The 15000-nt window shown below is 41.0% G+C and overlaps 2 protein-coding genes across 2 annotated transcripts in view; both read left to right on the forward strand.

The window, feature by feature from the left end:
* Positions 1–2355, forward strand: part of ncapg2 (non-SMC condensin II complex, subunit G2) — a 22375-nt gene extending 20020 nt beyond the window's left edge. Inside the window, exons 24-27 of the mRNA XM_060875291.1 lie at positions 815–918; positions 1474–1574; positions 1670–1766; positions 2069–2355. Coding sequence (XP_060731274.1) covers positions 815–918; positions 1474–1574; positions 1670–1766; positions 2069–2120 — 354 coding nt within the window. The 3' untranslated portion in view covers positions 2121–2355. The remainder of the gene's footprint in view (positions 1–814; positions 919–1473; positions 1575–1669; positions 1767–2068) is intronic.
* A 1712-nt stretch (positions 2356–4067) lies between these two features.
* ptprn2 (protein tyrosine phosphatase receptor type N2) overlaps positions 4068–15000 on the forward strand; it is a 203023-nt gene continuing 192090 nt past the window's right edge. Inside the window, exon 1 of the mRNA XM_060875294.1 lies at positions 4068–4376. Coding sequence (XP_060731277.1) covers positions 4298–4376 — 79 coding nt within the window. The 5' untranslated portion in view covers positions 4068–4297. The remainder of the gene's footprint in view (positions 4377–15000) is intronic.

Below are 15000 nucleotides of genomic sequence, written 5' to 3' on the forward strand. Positions count from 1 at the left end.
TCACAACACATATATATTCATCTGTATATTATATTAATAGTACATATATATTCATCTGTATATTATATTCACAACACATATATATTCATCTGTATATTATATTAATAGTACATATATATTCATCTGTATATTATATTCACAACACATATATATTCATCTGTATATTATATTAATAGTACATATATATTCATCTGTATATTATATTCACAACACATATATATTCATCTGTATATTATATTAATAGTACATATATATTCATCTGTATATTATATTCACAACACATATATATTCATCTGTATATTATATTAATAGTACATATATATTCATCTGTATATTATATTCACAACACATATATATTCATCTGTATATTATATTAATAGTACATATATATTCATCTGTATATTATATTCACAACACATATATTCATCTGTATATTATATTCATAGTACATATATATTCATTATTTGTATATTATATTAATAGCACACACATGTATGCAAATTACTGTTTATAGTAATAGCCATATATTTTGTTACAGCACATGTCCTTCTGTAAATCTGGATATATGTTCATAGTACACACACATCTGTAAATCACTCCATATTACCACTTTATTTAACTTATTTAAATCTTGTACAAACTGTATATCCTGCACTTGCTACTGTTGCACTCTGGTTAGACCTAAACTGCATTTCGTTGCCTTGTACTTGTACATGTGTAATGACAATAAAGTTGAATCTAATCTAATCTAATCGAATCTTTTAATGGACTTCAATAAGAGATTTGTTTTTTTTTCCTTCTTATTATTTTAAAGATTTCTGATCCTGAAAATTTAAGGACTCCTGAGACCGCGACTGATCTGCCTCCTCTCTCGAGCAGCATCATGTCCGCCATCCTCAGATCACCTGCAGTAACCAGGTAACACACACACACACACACACACCCCTTCACACACACTAATACATCGGAGACTCCGTGTTGTCATTTTCCTGAGCTCTTACTTTATTTAGCTGACTTTTACAATAGAGATGTGCAGTTGTCCTGTTCGCTCGAGGAGGCATGTTTGGATTTGAGTTCCAGTTGAAAACAGAGTTGTCACTTTTCTTGACAGCCTTTTATTGTGCATCGAGGTCAGAGAACATCTTATTCAGAAAGTTACAAGTGAGCAGTAAGTGGAGCAAACGAGCGATTGGTCGGCTTCTTCTTCAAACTGTTTGTTTATTCAACAGCTGACATTGTAATTTGTGCCCAGTACATCATGACCTCATGTTTCAGTGACAGAGAAAATAAAGGTCACTTAGTAGCCAATCAGAAATGACAGACAGATTATCGTTGTCTTGAGTAGCTCTTAAACTGTCCGTGCACTTAAACTGTCAAACTCCAGGCGAATCTGATTTCTCCTCAGATCAGACCGCGGTTCTGATCGGATTTCTCTCCGTGTATGTTTACTCTGTGTGTCCTGATCGTCTCTAGGTGCTTCCTGACCGAGATGAGCTCCACCGTCGACTCCGAGGCCATCGACAGCATCGGCGGACTCGCCGCCATCACACACGTTCTGGCCATCGTGAGGAAAAGTGAGCGTTGTGAAAAAACGTTAACCGTCATCTTCTGACCAATCAGAATCCTGAATTCAGCTGATTTGCATTTGTTTGTTGTGTCTTTTGCGCAGCGGAAAAGTTCAGCGCTCTTCTAAAGGGAATCGGTGTGTCGGTGCACAGACAGATCCTGCAGCACTACGGCGTCACAGCAGACGAGTCGGCACACAGGTCACACACACACACACACACACACACACACGTCACTAAACCTTCCTGTACACTGTATATGAGATTCAGATTCAGATAATTATTACAGAAGTGCAGTATAAAGGGTATAATATGACTTCTGTACCTAATGTATTGCACTCCATATCCAGGAAGGAGATATTTGGGCTTTGCCTTTTCTCCCTATGTAGTGCACTCGATGTTAAAGACTGGTTAAATTAAAATAAGTCACAACCCGTGTGTTTGGTCCTGTATTGACAGAACATCATTGTATTTCCTTTTCTTTCTCTCCGTCTCTCGTCCAGGTTTATCTACGAGAACACAGTGGGGACGCTGAACGAGCTCCTGATGCCCTGAATCTGTCCGTCATCTCTTTACAGACACTCAAGATCTCTCTTTCTGACTTTCACTTTTTTTCCCACTCACACTTTTATACAAACGTCCTGTTTTAATCTGTCATTTCTATCTTCTTTCCACCATGTCTTCATTATACAGCACTTGTATATCAACACACACGTGTGCGCTCTAATCGCAATAACAGCAAGAACTATCTGCTGAAATTGTGAAATAAAACAATCCCATTGTGTATAAAGACTGAAATGTAGCTTGATTACGTGACGCGTGGAGCTGAACGACGACACCGGATCCACATCTCGGAGGTCTTACAAGTTTGCGGCTTGGATTTAACTTTTACGGCTCTTTTGCCTGTTGCTATGGAGATTCCACAGACACCTGATAAAAGTATAAAAATTTCATTTGCTGAAAAAAATGAAAGGAAACAGAACACACACTTCCTTATATAAGTGCTGTATAACAGCTTCTCTGCCACAGAGCCAGAGGGATTCGGATCCATATAGAAGTGCACTATAAAGGGTGTGATATGACTTCTGTAACCCTACGTATCAAACTAGATCTCTGGTAAGGAGCCATTTGGGCTTTAGTTCCCTAGTTTTATTTGATTATCGGACTTTTCTCTTTATCTACTGCACTATATGTTGAAGACCGAGAATTAAAAGCTTCTACATTCAGCATTTCCCTATTTTTATATTACTAATAGAGCTTTTTATTAATGCACTAAAATACATTGTTATAATTTCATTCAGTAATAAATAAAAATAGGACGAATTTTTGAGCTTCAAATCCATAAAAAAACAACAATGCTACAGATTTACCCTCAGCTGATCAATGTGGTTTATGAATATGCATGAATATGCAAAGTAGGAGCCACCCAACTACATGGTCCTGCCTTCCCTCATAGCAGAGTTCAGTTAGAGAGACACAACTAATAAAGAGCTTCACACCGGTTTATAAAGTCATCAAATAAAACCAACCATCACTGAAACTGATTATTGTCCTGTAACAGCAGTAATGTTACACTGGAGCTGACTGTGTGTGTGTGTGTGTGTGTGTGTGTGTGTGTGTGTGTGTGTGTGTGTGTGTGTGTGTGTGTGAGAGAGTAGAGACATGGTGTTCAGTGGAAAGCCAGGTCACAGTGCGAGTCACACTCGCCGCGAGTGTAGATTATTTCTGGCAGGTGTTCAGTGAGCCAGGCAGTAGTGACCCTCAGCGCTCGCTCTCTCTCTCTCTCTCTCTCTCTCTCTCTCTCTCTCTCTCTCTCTCTCTCTCTCTATATATATATATATATATATGGGGCAATAGGTAGAGATGCTACTAGATGAACTATATATATACTTTTGTGTTTGTGTGTGTGTGTGTGTGTGTTTGTCCTGAACCATGAAGTCTTCTTTGGAACAGATGAGTAACTTATAAAGCTAAATAAATAAAGCTTTTATTTATTCATTTATTTCAAATAAAAAGGCACATACAAGTAATGACTTTAATTAATTTATTCATTAAAATGAGATTTATTTTCAGAAAATTAATTTATTTAGCGAGCTAGAAACTATAACGCTTAAGTAAGTGAACACACTTCTTTTTTTTTCATACACCGATAAATCTATCTATTGTGATTTATTCTATTCGTTAACATACTCAAGTAAAAACTTTTTCCTTTTTATGTAATTGAATCTCTATAGAAATCTTATTAAAATGGATAATATTATTTCTATGTACTGAGAAAAATACATTCGTTTCATTTCGTCATAAAGACAAAAATAAATCTATTGAATAAACCAGAAACTGGAATGTTTGTGTGTGTGTGTGTGTGTGTGTGTGTGTGTGTGTGTGTGTGTGTGTGTGTGTGTGTGTGTGTGTGTGTTGGTACATGTGTTTGTAAGGGTGTGTTGGTTAGGTGACGTCACCAGGCGGAGAGAGAGAGAGAGAGAGAGCGTGAAGGGGCGTGGCTGTGCTGGTGGTCGCTGTCCGTGGTACTGAATCCTCGCGCTGACCGGACAGACCGAGAGAGAGCGCGAGAGAGTTCAGTATCTCTGTCCGTCTCATTAAGTCTGTTTCTTCCTCTTCATCCTGTCGGAGTGAGTGTGTGTGAGTGAGTGAGTGAGTGAGTTTGTGTGTGTGAGTGAGTGTGTCTCCGTTACCGGGACACGGCGGCGCGGTCGGTGGAGCAGGATAGCAGGATGGATGCCAGGGTTCCGGTGTCTGTGCTCCGGTTTACGCTGCTGATCCTCCACCTGAGCGCCGCAAGCACCAAACACGGTCAGTTCCTCCTCACAGGACTTCCTTTTTCTAGCGGAAACACACAGGACACACACACACACACACACGCCTGCATACATGCTGCATGCCTGTGCATGTGCGTATTCGCGTGCGTGTGTGTACTGTACGTTAGCGCTCGTGCATGCTGTTTCTCCGTGTGTGTTCAGTGTTCAGTGCTGATTTTTATTCCAAATTAAAATCTGAAACGTGGAAATGAAACGGGCGGCTTTGCCTATTGTCATGACTTAACAAACAAACAAACAAACAAACAGCATGGATTGTTTTCAGTGGTTCCAAACCTCACCTCATCCACTACATAGTGCATTCATTATGTATAAACAAACAAACAAACAAACAAACAAACACATACATACAAACATAAATATTTTGTGTCCCTAAAGAAGTGCCGTGCTGACCGAGTGGGAGGAGCTACACTCTGTCTGTCCTGTCAATCACAGTGACACGAGCCAATCGTGAGAGTCTGTGAGCTCAGGGATGAGGAAGAGGGCAGAGCGCTTCAGTCTGAGTGTGTAACTTTTCACTGGTCATATGAGCACTGGCTGGGGATTAGTCACAATGTACATGAGAATAAACACAGAGATTATTGTTTCTATATCAACTCATGTGGTCAAGTCATGTGGTCAGGTCATGTGGTCAAGTCATGTGGTCAAGTCATGTGGCTTAAATCATTGATAAAGAAGTGAAAGATACTCAGTGAAGATGGAAAACATGAAGTGCCTTTATATCAGAGAGAAGGGTAGGACAGGAAGAGGAAGAAAAAAGTGAAGAAGGAGGAAGATGTCAAAGAAGAACAAGAACAAGAAAATGAGGAGAAAGAGGATAAAGAACAAACAAGAAGAAGAAGAAGAAGAAGAAAAAGAGGAGGTAAAAGAAGAAGAGTAAGAAAAACAAGTAGAGGGAGAAGAAAAGGAAGAGAGGAGAAAATGGATGAAAAACAAACAGAAGAAAAAGAGGAGGAGGAGGAAGAAGAAGAAAAAGAAGAAGATAGAAAGAGGAGAAAGAGGAAGAAGAACAGGTAAAAGAAGATGAAGATGGAACGCAAGGACAAGAAAAGGAGGAGGGGAGAAAGATGGTGTAGAACAAACAGAAGAAAAAGAGAAGGAGATCAAGGAAGACGCACAACAGAAAAAGAGAGAAAGAAAAAGACAGAAATAATAAAGGAAAGTTGATGATCAGCTGAACTGCAGCTTCAGACAGAATCACTGAGCATCTCTGAGCTGCTGGATCTCACCTGTGTTCACCTGCACTGCTCTCCTGCTTCACTTAGCTCCACCCCTTTTACTCAAAAATACTAAACTTACCACTTCAACATGCAACTTTTTTCTTTCATAATGAAAAAAAGGGCTTTCACGTGTGCACACATCACTCGTCATCCAGCAGCTTCCTGTAGATTCACGTGTGAAACACGTGCGAGTGGCTGGGGAAAAGAAAAAACACTTTCATTTAATTTAATTCATGGATGTTTGGTGTATTTTATGTACTTTATGATAGAAGTGTGAGACTGATGGATGTGTGTGTGTGTGTTTGTGTGTGTGTGTGTGTCCTGCCAACTAGTGTAGTGTGAAGATGATTCATAATGTTTCTCACATACACACTCATACACACTCATACACACACACACACACATACACACACACACACATACACACACACACACACACACACACACACACACACACACACACACACACACACACACACAATCATATATACACACACACACACACACACACACACACACACACAGTTACAGTGTCTGGATTCTGACTCATGTTGATTTGTGAAAAGCAAACACTTATTCCGGTTCATTTAAGCTATTTTAACTAACGATCAGGTTTTTTTTGTATCTATTTTCTTCTGTTTGTGCTTTGTTGTTTTAAAGAAAAATATTTTTTGACCTTCTATGAGAGCTGTACTCATGTTTCACACACGTGGACGAATTCGTGTGCGTGTGCGTGTGTGTGTTGACGATGTCTTGCTTCACGTCTCAGAACGTTCAGATCATTTAGAAAGATCACAGAAGTCTCAGAAACGTCGTGATTATTATTATTCTGATTGGTCAGAACCTGGTGTTTAGTTTCCTATAACGGCAGATCTGTCAGTAGGTAGGTTTTTATGTTATCGTTTCTATAGCAACAGCCTGGTTAAAAAAAAAAAAAAAAAAAAAAAAAAACTTGTGTAAATGGTGATTCGAGAGACGTTTAGTTACCGAACGTGGAAGGAAGGAGTCTCCAGTGTCAGACGTCAGTCACAAGGACAGAAGAGTCGACTCCTCTTTGCCCTTTCCATGGTAACGTGAGGCAACGAAGAGATAGCTGCTAGAACGGAAGTGAGAGCAGGAAGTAAGGTGTCGCACACAAGGTGTCGCTCTCTAATAAACTGAAGTCGTTATGAAATGAGTGTGATGGAGGAGGAATAAATGGTGAAACAATGGTCTCTTCTTCATCACTCTATCACGCTGTAGCTGCTGAAGGACACACAGATTTATTCCTCTGATGTAAAGCTTCGTTTCTTTACTAAAGGACTTTTAATGGTTTATTCAGAAGAAGGATTCTGAGTTCTGGGAAACCTTTCTTTGCTAATTGACTGTCGTTATATTCGTACAGCTACAGCACAGCTTCTGAAATCGATTTGATCTGAAAGCTTGATAGAAAGTCTCAGAGAACGTTTCCTCAGAGAAGAGGAAGGAAAAAAAGGTCCTAGAAACGTCTTCTTGCTAATCGCTGGATTAGTCTGGATTAGCTTGTGAGGCACTAGCGTTATGTCGAGCAGGTAATGGACCGATATTAACTCCAGCAGGAAGGTGAACTGTGCCAGATTCCCGCTGGCTATCTGAGTATTTCCTCTACATGCAACATTCAGTTGATTAGGAGACTCTAAATGAGCTCGCTGCAGAAGCAGGAATGGAGAATTAGAGAGAAAAAAAGACACGTTTGTGTGTTAACTCAAACCTCTGAACATAAGTCAGAGGGACAAAGCTTTTGTCTACAGATGGTGAGCTCCAATCAGAACAATGGATGTGAGGGGAGGGGCTTTCATTTCCTTGTCAATCACAGTGACACTAGCCAATCCTTGGGGTTCTGTGAGCTCATGTATGCGGAAGAAGGCAGACAAAATACATTTTTTTCTAATGTCCATGTTGACGATTGAACTTCTTCCTCATGTCTCACTCCACAGTGGTGTTAATATGAAGCTCAGTACTTTAAGAATGTGTCGAGTTTCATCACTGTTTTTCTCTGCAGCACTAGAGGTGACATTTTCATAGAAAAGATAAAAAAAACAAAACACTTTTTCTTTTCTCCACACAAATGTTTGTATCTTCAGAGAAAATGTTGACATCAAACCCATTTCTGCTCACACGAGGTATAAGAATAGACAGAAATGACACAAGCTGATCTAATTCCACAGCCCCAGTCCTGAAACAGGAAGTAGTATAGCATGTTGAACAGATAGTTTTATTAATCTGGACACAGAGTCAAGTCTGTGACCTAAAGGTTGGATATCTGACCTGGAATCAGAAACTGTAGCGATTTCCAGAATCATCCGAACGTGTCGACATCACGGCGTGCGAACAGAAGCCTCGCGTGTTCAGGGGACCTCACGGGACAATCTGTGCCTGGCAGCGAGATAGAGTTGGCTCAGTTTGGCTGGAACGAGCGAGTTTAATAAGAGAGAGAGAGAGACACAGTGACATGCTGCCAGGCCATCTGTACCACCAGATACTGAGTCTCTCTCTCTCTCTCTCTCTCTCTCTCTCTCTCTCTCTCTCTCGTATGCTCACGATTTCCTTTTGTAGCGTTTACCTCAAAGCGAGTTGTGTTTATTTGTTGAGTGGAGCGTGAAAGTGCACCTGGAGAGCTCTAGAAACGAAAACCACGACAGCTTTGTGTCCCGAACGTGACACTTGTGTATCTTTCATCTATATCTGTATCTTCACTTTCAGAGCTGATTACTTGTAATTTTCTTATTAGTACAAATAGACCATGTTAATCTACATAATTGTGTAAAGTGTATCACATAGCTGAGAAAAACCCTCTACAGAAACAGCTTGTGTGTGTGTGTGTGTGTGTGTGTGTGTGTGTGTGTTTACACAAGTCTTCTTCAGTAGACCTGACCCCAAATTTCAGTCTCTACAGAAGAGGAAAATTAGGGCAGAATCCATTTAGTTCATCAGATACTTCAGATAACGAGACTTAACTTTATTAAGTCTAGAAACTCAATGAGCCCTGAATAAACACTGGAGCTGTTTCTCCAAGATGTAGGAACTCTGTCAAGGGAACAAAGCTTCATGACATAGATACAAACATAGTGGCTTAAAAATTTGAATAAAAATAAAATTAAAAAAATAATTACTTATATATTCTCTTCTCACTCACTCACTCATTTTCTACCGCTTATCCGAACTACCTCGGATCACCGGGAGCCTGTGCCTATCTCAGGCTTCATCGGGCAGCAAGGCAGGATACACCATGGACGGAGTGCCAACCCATCGCAGGGCACACACACACACACTCTCATTCACTCACGCAATCACACACTATGGACAGTTTTCCAGAGATGCCAATCAACCTACCATGCATGTCTTTGGACCGGGGGAGGAAACCGGAGTACCCGGAGGAAACCCCCGAGGCACGGGGAGAACATGCAAACTCCACACACACAAGGTGGAGGCGGGAATCGAACCCCCAACCCTGGAGGTGTGAGGCTAACCACTAAGCCACCGTGCCCCCACTATATTCTCTTTTATCAAGAAAAATGTGCTATAGCGAATAAGTCATGATCAAGCAGCATTAGCATAGCACAAGCTCAGGATTTCTGATCTGAGGTAATATCAGCTTCCTAACGAAGGTTCTGAGCTTCTATCACCTATCATTTACTGAAATAAGGAAGTAAACCAACACCTTTATAAAATATACAGCCTACTCATGCTAATTCCTGATCGTGTGATTATTCCAGCTAACTCTAATTGACCTCCTCTGATGTCTGTAGGATCTGTGTGCGGAGCTTGGTGAATGTGGGTGGACTTCATGTTGATGAACTTCCCCTGCTGTACTTAACCTCTTAGGGGTGTACTGTATGGATACAGGTTTCTGATCTCCTAAAGCTAATAATAGATAATGATCACATGATGCTACAGACACATAGCTAATGTTAGCTTTATTTCTAGTCTAAAGACTCTTCTAAAACTGATTATAATTCCAACATGCAGTGCATTGTGGGTAATGACCCCCCCATGTCCCCAGATCCTCAAGTGTAGTGAGTAGTGATTAGCACCCTACAACATCCCATGGTCAGCGTCCTACCCAGTGATCTACCGTTATCATCCAGATATCTGCACATTGCAGTATACCAGTCTCTGTTATATGACAGTGTGTGTAGTTTTGGGAGGGAACAGGGAGTCCAGTCCTCCACTTGCCAGGTTGCCAGGACAGAGCAGAACCTTGATTCCTGCACGGTTTAAGAGACAGAGCATCGACTTGAGCAGGTCTTGCTACTTTGGATCAGAGCTAGTGGGATGCAGTAATGCCGACCAGAATGTTTTTTTTTGTCTTGCCACAACAGAAGGAGGTAACATATGTGTTCTGAAAGGTGAGGAATCATCACATAGACAAATGAGAGAAATTTGTGCTGCATTGACGTACTGGCACTAAACCAACAGCCTGCACTGTCACTCATCGTCACACACCCTCACTCAAATCCTTAACCACTTCCTGCTTCCTGCGAACAGTTTTAGAGACAAAGCAACCGTGTGATGTGAGTAGAGAAGTGGAGGAGGAATGAGGTAACGTGAAATCCAAGTAACTGGCTCAAGTGGGAGTGGTGGTGGTGGTGGTGGTGGCTCAAGAAGTAAATACTCTGGGTTGTTGGTTTTCAAGCCACAGTACTGCCCAGCTGCCACTACTGGGTCATTGAGCAAGACCCCTAACCCTCTCTGCTTCAGGGATGCTGTATCATGGCTGACCCTGTACTCTAATCCCAATTTCCAAAGCTGGGATATACAAAAAAAAGAATTTCACTGTGCTTCTAACTGATTCCTCAGACATTTGATGTCTTACCTGTAGTTAGTTCTGGAAGAAAAACTTATAACTATGCTTGCATCCATTTTCTGTCAAATACGACCTCTCGTTAGCATTGTTGTTGTCTCTGGTGAAGGTACACAGCTAGTACAGCAGCTAGCAATGTTAGTATGTAGCCTGGCATATAAGATAGAAATCACATCACTTTCTGGACAGTGGATGCCCTCTTGCACCAGTACTAGAGACTAAGTACGAATCTGACTTGAATGAATTATCGATCAAGTACGATTGCAGTGGAAGAATTTACGCACAGTGAAACAAAATAAGTTGAGATCACAGACTTATTATTTCCATCAAACATCTTAGTTTACCATTTGCTCGGGGTGCATTTACTTTTCTGAAGCTGGATAAACATCAGACTGAACGTTAGTCATACCTCATGATGATGGTAATGCGCTGCGCTATCTGTTCTTCTGAATGAAAACCTCATTGTTGAAGTGTGTGTGTGTGTGTGTGTGTGTGTGTGTGTGTGTGCGTGTGTGTATGTGTGTGCATTTTGTCAAACTTTATGTAAGCCTTAATAAGCAGCAGTGTTGCATTTACTAAATAGGCATCTTATTGCAGGCTAATTCTCCAGCATCATCTTCTGCTGGTCTCATGTACTTCTGTGTATGTGTGTGGGAGAGAGACAGAGAGAGAGAGAGAGAGAGTGTGAGTGAGATAGAGAGAGAGAGAGAGAGAGAGAGAGAGAGAGAGAGAGAGAGAGAGAGAGAGAGAGAGTGAGTGAGAGTGAGTGAGAGAGCGTGGGAGTCGTCGCTCGTTTCCTGTCAACTCTGTCTAGGCTATAAATACATCTTATTGAGGAAGTGAGCAGCCTTGTTGAGAAACTAATAACTTTCTCTCTGGCTTTTTCTCGCTGTATCTTCATCTTTGTCATTTCTCTACATCCTGCTCTTTCTCTTCCTCCATATTCGTTTTTTTCCTCCTTTCTCTGTGTATCTCTTGAATCAGTTCACGTCAGTGGTTGAGCTAGATTTGTGATGATTCTATTCTATTTATACACCACCAAACCTTCTCCTAAGTGCAGGTTCTTTGTTTGTTGTTTATTGTATTTAAGGATCATTTCATTCAAAAAAAGAAAAGATATACAATGTTCTACTTATTCCAGACGTGGTTGATTACTTATAATATGTTTAAACTCCACTCTCTTCCTGTCTCGTCTTCTTTCTGTTCCTCAAGAAGGTGGAACTGGTCCAAAAAGCTGACTTGATCATAATAAACGTTTCCACATTAGCTAATCCCTCACCACTCTCTTTGTCTCTGAGAACATGTGCTGTACAGTTTTACTCACCACGTGTTTAGCTGAGCTTACTTCTTTTCTCTTACCTGCTGTGTCAGATATCTTCAAGGATTCCTAGTCATTGTATCGTATATGAAGTTATACAGGTTTCAGGAGTTATCTGGGGTTCCGGAGTTGCACTGGGTTTGGGAGTTATCCAGGGATCAGGAGTTATCCAGAGATCAGGAGTTATCAAGAGATCAGGAGTTATCCAGGGATCAGGAGTTATCCAGGGATCAGGAGTTATCCAGAGATCAGGAGTTATAAAGAGACCAGGAGCTTTCCAGAGATCAGGAGTTATAAAGAGACCAGGAGTTATCCAGAGATCAGAAGTTATCCAGAGATCAGACGTTATCCAGAGATCAGGAGTTATCCAGAGATCAGAAGTTATAAAGAGACCAAGAGTTATCCAGAGATCAGAAGTTATCCAGAGATCAGAAGTTATCCAGAGATCAGAAGTTATCCAGAGATCAGGAGTTATAAAGAGACCAGGAGTTATCCAGAGATCAGGAGTTATAAAGAGACCAGGAGTTATCCAGAGATCAGGAGTTATAAAGAGACCAGGAGTTATCCAGAGATCAGGAGTTATCCAGAGATCAGGAGTTATCCAGAGATCAGGAGTTATCCAGGGTTCAGGAGCTATCCAGGGTTCAGGAGTTATCCAGGGTTCAGGAGCTATCCAGGGTTCAGGAGTTATCCAGGGTTCAGGAGCTATCCAGGGTTCAGGAGCTATCCAGGGTTTAGGAGTTATCCAGGGTTCAGGAGTTATCCAGGGTTCAGGAGCTATCCAGGGTTCAGGAGTTATCTGGTGTTCAGGAGTTATCTGGTGTTCAGGAGTTATCCAGGGTTCAGGAGCTATCCAGGGTTCAGGAGTTATCTAGGGTTCAGGAGCTATCCAGGGTTCAGGAGTTATCAAGTGTTCAGGAGGTATTCAGGGTTCAGGAGTTATCCAGGGTTCAGGTCTTATCTAAATTATTTTCAATCGTAGCTGCACCCAGGACATGTACTTTTCATGCTAATGAGCAAATCCTGCTGAAATAAACACGCGCTAATGCTCAAGGCTAAAATCAAGTTCAAGTTGGAGACGCAGTGCATCTGATTCTGCATTCCAGAGGCCTGGAGCCGGTATTTATGTTCAATTCTTGGCTGTGTAACTGGCCGTGGTGTGAAAAAGACATTAAAGCTCCGTCATCCTTCAAAGTCATGCTGTGTTGCATAATTCATACTTCATAATTCACCCTCTCTTTCACAGCTCACACGGCCTGGAGCACGTTTCCATATTAGACCACTGTGTGTGTGTGTGTGTGTGTGTTCAAGTACAAGGTTCTGAGTGCAGTACTAAACAACAGCGTCTCTAAAGTGTGGGTGTACTCCATGTTTTATTGTTAATGCAGCTGACTCTCAAATGACACTAAGTAATAAGTGTGTGTGTGTGTGTGTGTGTGTGTGTGTGTGTTCAAGTACAAGGTTCTGAGTGCAGTACTAAACAACAGCGTCTCTAAAGTGTGGGTGTACTCCATGTTTTATTGTTAATGCAGCTGACTCTCGAATGACACTAAGTAATAAGTGTGTGTGTGTGTGTGTGTGTGTGTGTGTGTGTGTGTGTGTGTTCAAGTACAAGGTTCTGAGTGCAGTACTAAACAACAGCGTCTCTAAAGTGTGGGTGTACTCCATGTTTTATTGTTAATGCAGCTGACTCTCGAATGACACTAAGTAATAAGTGTGTGTGTGTGTGTGTGTGTGTGTGTGTGTTCAAGTACAAGGTTCTGAGTGCAGTACTAAACAACAGCGTCTCTAAAGTGTGGGTGTACTCCATGTTTTATTGTTAATGCAGCTGACTCTCGAATGACACTAAGTAATAAGTGTGTGTGTGTGTGTGTTTAAGAGCAATATCTGTAGGCTTTCTGAAGTGTATGTTTTATCATGCATTTATTAAATACACAAGACTCTTCAATGTCAGTCAATAAAATTTGTTGTGTGTGTGTGTTTGTGTGTTTGTGTGTTTTTGTGTGTGTACACACTGTCAATAGAAAAGACTCTTTAAGCCCCGAAACTCTCATTCTTTTATCTTTCTTTTTGTAATTATTGCTAATGTGTTCTCATTACAGATGTGTTAATACTTACACAAGGAAAGTTAGACGTATTCAGACTCGGGCTTCTCACCTGCATTAAAGCAGAAACCTGTGTTTCATTTTGAACCTTTACAGAGAATTCTGTTGTTGCATGGTGTCGTGGAAAACAAGGTCCCGCCCACTTTGAAGCTAATATTTTCCTGTAGCCAGGCAGGAAGTGACGAAGTAATGAATCCCGTGCAGCAATTGAAGTCGACTGAGAAAACCTCTGGATTTTGACTCTAAATTTGTAGATTTGGTTTGAACATTTTAACAGGGAAGTGTGAATGGATTTTTGTGTCCTGATGTATTTTAATTCAGTTTAAAAAAATTCAATTTAATCTAATCCATCGACCTCCAGTGTGAACAGCCTCCTGTTTAATTGTTGATAATAATGTGAACTATTAAATATAAATCGTGGCTAACATACAAATAACTAATAACGTTACAAAATAAAAGACTTCTACCCATGTTTCACTTGATCATGGTGTAAACACTGGAAGTTTAAAAGGAACCTTTCATCTTCTACCGCTTATCCGAACTACCTTGGGTCACCTTGGGAGCCTGTGCCTATCTCAGGTGTCATCAGGCATCAAGGCAGGATACACCCTGGACAGAGTGCCAACCCATCACAGGGCACACACACACACACACTCTCATTCACTCACACAATCACACACTACGGACAATTTTCCAGAGATGCCAATCAACCTACCATGCATGTCTTTGGACCGGGGGAGGAAACCGGAGTACCCGGAGGAAACCCCCGAGGCACAGGGAGAACATGCAAACTCCACACACACAAGGCGGAGGCGGGAATCGAACCCCCAACCCTGGAGGTGTGAGGCGAACCTGCTAACCACTAAGCCACCGTGTCCCCCTTTACTGACCATTTATATAAAAACTCCTTTTCATTCTGGACTATTTAAAGTTATTTGCGTTCAAATTTCTTTTCTCAATGAAATTACTGGAAGTGTTTGTTGAAAATATTAAAATGTGTTTTGGGAAATAACTCTGAATCCTCGTTCTACTGTACAAGCAGTGAGTTAATCACAACTCTGAAGGATTTATCTCTAAAAGTCAGACACTGAGGTAGGAATTTAAAGGTGGGGTCTCCGTTGTTTGAAAGCCAATGT

Source organism: Tachysurus vachellii, chromosome 7 (genome assembly GCF_030014155.1).
Source record: "Tachysurus vachellii isolate PV-2020 chromosome 7, HZAU_Pvac_v1, whole genome shotgun sequence".
In the NCBI taxonomy this organism is placed as follows: Eukaryota; Metazoa; Chordata; class Actinopteri; order Siluriformes; family Bagridae; genus Tachysurus; species Tachysurus vachellii.